Source organism: Aplidium turbinatum, chromosome 5 (assembly GCF_918807975.1).
Source record: "Aplidium turbinatum chromosome 5, kaAplTurb1.1, whole genome shotgun sequence".
Classification (NCBI taxonomy): Eukaryota; Metazoa; Chordata; class Ascidiacea; order Aplousobranchia; family Polyclinidae; genus Aplidium; species Aplidium turbinatum.
The window spans coordinates 32949717-32952668 of NC_137476.1; the positions used below are offsets into that span (position 1 = coordinate 32949717).

Sequence of the window (2952 nt, forward strand, 5' to 3'; positions counted from 1 at the left end):
TTCCTGGTCGGTAAACTATGTCATATTGATACTGTGAAAGTTCAACACGCCATCTTAAAATTTTACTGTTTTTCAACTTACTATGACTTTTGCAATCATACATAAACGCGATTGATCGCTAATCAGTTATAAGTTTGAAACGCCGCGCGGCAAGCAAATGGCTCCATTTCCGCACTGCTTCAACAATAGCAGCGGCCTCTTTTTCTATCGAAGAGTGTGATGCTTTTCGGTTTTTGTCAACGATCGGGAAAAAATGCAACTGCTGGTCTATCTCGTTGATTTAACGTTGCTGACAAGGCAACATCTGAAGCATCAGTTTCGACTACAAACATGGCTTCTTCATCGATTACTCCAAGTGTCACAGTGGCCAATTCTGATTTAAGCTCTTCAAACGCTTTTAAAGTATCACCATTTAAAGAAAAGTCTCTGTTTTCTATTAACGGTTTAATTTTGTCAGAATAATGAGACACCCATTTGGCATAATATGCGAAAAGTCCGATAACACACTGCTGCTCTTTGTTATTTGTTGGAGAAGGGAGCTCTAAAAGAGCTTTCACTCGGTCAGGATCTGGTTTTGAACAACCTTTAGAAATTTGATAACCCAACAACTGTTAGCAGTCAGTCGAATATTCACATTTCGACTCATTAAATGTCAAATTACACTCTTTAGCTACTTGCAAAAACTTCGACAAATTTTCGTCATGTTCTTGCTGCGTTTTACCACCGATTATAATATCATCAAGATAAGCGAACGTACCTTTGCAATCATTAGAATTGATAATATCGTCAACAATTCGCTGGAAACATGGCACTGCATTTGTCAGCCCAAATGGTATTCTTTTCCACTGCCAAAGTGAACCGTCAGCTTGAAACGCAGTAAATATCCTGTCGCATTTGGCTAGTTCTACTTGATGGTATGCACTTGTCATATCGATTGTCGAATACACATTAAACTTTGCAACATTTTGCACCACGGCCTGCATCCGTGGCAGCGGATACGCATCAATTTTAGTGAATTTATTTATAGTCTGGCTATAGTCAATGACCATTCGTCTTTTATGGTTATCTTGGGTAACCACTAGAGGCTGCGCACGCCATGGAGAGTTACTTGGCTCGATGAGTCCTTCCTTCAGCAGTCGCTTTACTTCAGATCCTATGAACTCTTTATCTTGCATTGAATAACGCCGTTCTTTGGTTGCCATTGGATGGCAATCCTCCGTTAGATGCTGGAATAAATTGACAGGACTTGACGTCTGTACAGCTTGCAACAATCCGAGGCGTAACGTGGGCTTCGAACCTCTGAAGTAAATGCTGACTCTTTTATGTTGTTCCATAAAGTCTTGACCGAGTATGACATCAGTTAGCAAATTTTCCAGCACCATTACATCCACTTCTTGGTATAGTTGGCCACCAAGGTTCACGTCAACTTTACATATGCCTACACCTTTAGAGCTGCATTCTTTTACTGCTAAACCAATCCGCTGATCAGTCTCTTTAAGGTTTAGTTGCAATTGTTGACTAAACGACTTCCTTATGTGCGATAACGACGATCCTGTGTCCATTAAAGCATTGACAGAAATACCATTAATCGTGACAGGAATGATGACTTTCGTATCAATAAATTTTGAAATCTTTTGAGGGGTTATGTGCATCAAAGAGGTTGAAGAACAATGACTTTTATTCATAGAAAGTTTAGGTGATCGACACATTTTGGAGAAATGTCCTTTCTTAGCACAATGATAGCACTCAACTTCCTTAGCTGGGCAAAATTGTCGAGAATGCCGTTTATTTCCACAATATGGACATCTTACTGAAACGGTAGCTGCAACAGTATCTTGCTTTCTTTCAAGGTTATCTTTAGGTTCGGATATAACAGCAACTTGATGCGAATGCAGTGTGGCAGGTTTTGCAACTACTCGTCCAGCGTTTTTTTGAGCATCTTCCAACGACCGAGCTTTCTCGAAAGCAGCTTGTAGAACAAGGTTTGGTTCTTCCAATAACCGTTGCTTGATTTCTTGTGATGTCAATCCGCCAATAAAGGCATCAAGAATAGATTCCTCTCTGTGCTGAACGGCCGACACAGCTTCGAAATTGCAGTCACTACTCAAGTGCTTGAGCTTTTGATAATATTCATCAAGTGTCTGGTTGACCTCTTGCTTGCAAGCTTTAAGCAAATAACGCGCATAAATTCGATGAGGAGCTTTGTCATATGCACTTTGAAGTTGAGTAATTGCAGCTTCATACGTGCCAACTTCTGAAATGACCTCATAAGCTGCACTATCAAGATGAACCCTATTCGGACTAACGGGTGGATGGGTTCTATCCATACCTAAAACTTTCATCCATTACATAAAAGTAACTGGCTCAAATTAGCTGAAGTTTTATGACTTTTCCTAAAAATTATTCATCTTTGTTTTAGTAACAAAATGACATTTTTATGTGGTATAGTTTTTTAGTTATCAGCAGTTTTTGACACCCTACTCCTAAAATTGCCAGGTCATCTGAAAAACTTTATCATCTTGTACAAGCAAGTTAGCAAACATTTGTATTGTTTTGTGCCTTCCAAGATTTACTGCGTGACCTACATGACTACTGACCATTTCGGATTACATGCATGACTGGACCGTGTGCCTTTTACGAAGATATTAACGATTTCAGGAGATTATGACGGAGACATCAGAAAAATTAAAAAAAAAGGACTACTTTTAGCAAAAAAGCAATAGCAAATAACTGGTAGAGCAGTGGTTCTCAACCGTGGGTCCGCCACGGACCCCAAATCGCTCCACGGACCCCAAGAGGTCCGTGAAGCGATTTCCGGGGGTCCGCGAAAGTTTCCGAGTTTTCAACATGACGGATAAATTAAGAAATTTAAAAATTGTTTGTGCTTTGTTTATGTATTAGCCTACAGTGATTCTTAAACTGTAAGTCGCAACGCACTGGTGCGTCGTTTGA

The 2952-nt window shown here is 39.9% G+C and overlaps 1 protein-coding gene across 1 annotated transcript; it reads right to left on the reverse strand.

The window, feature by feature from the left end:
• Positions 1–236: 236 nt before the first annotated feature.
• LOC145771157 (uncharacterized) lies at positions 237–2327 on the reverse strand. The gene is made up of 2 exons (XM_082582895.1): positions 758–2327; positions 237–568 (listed from the first exon to the last, which is right to left on the reverse strand). The coding sequence occupies exons 1-2, from the start codon at positions 2325–2327 to the stop codon at positions 237–239; spliced, it is 1902 nt and encodes a 633-aa protein (XP_082439021.1).
• Between the last annotated feature and the right edge of the window lie 625 nt (positions 2328–2952).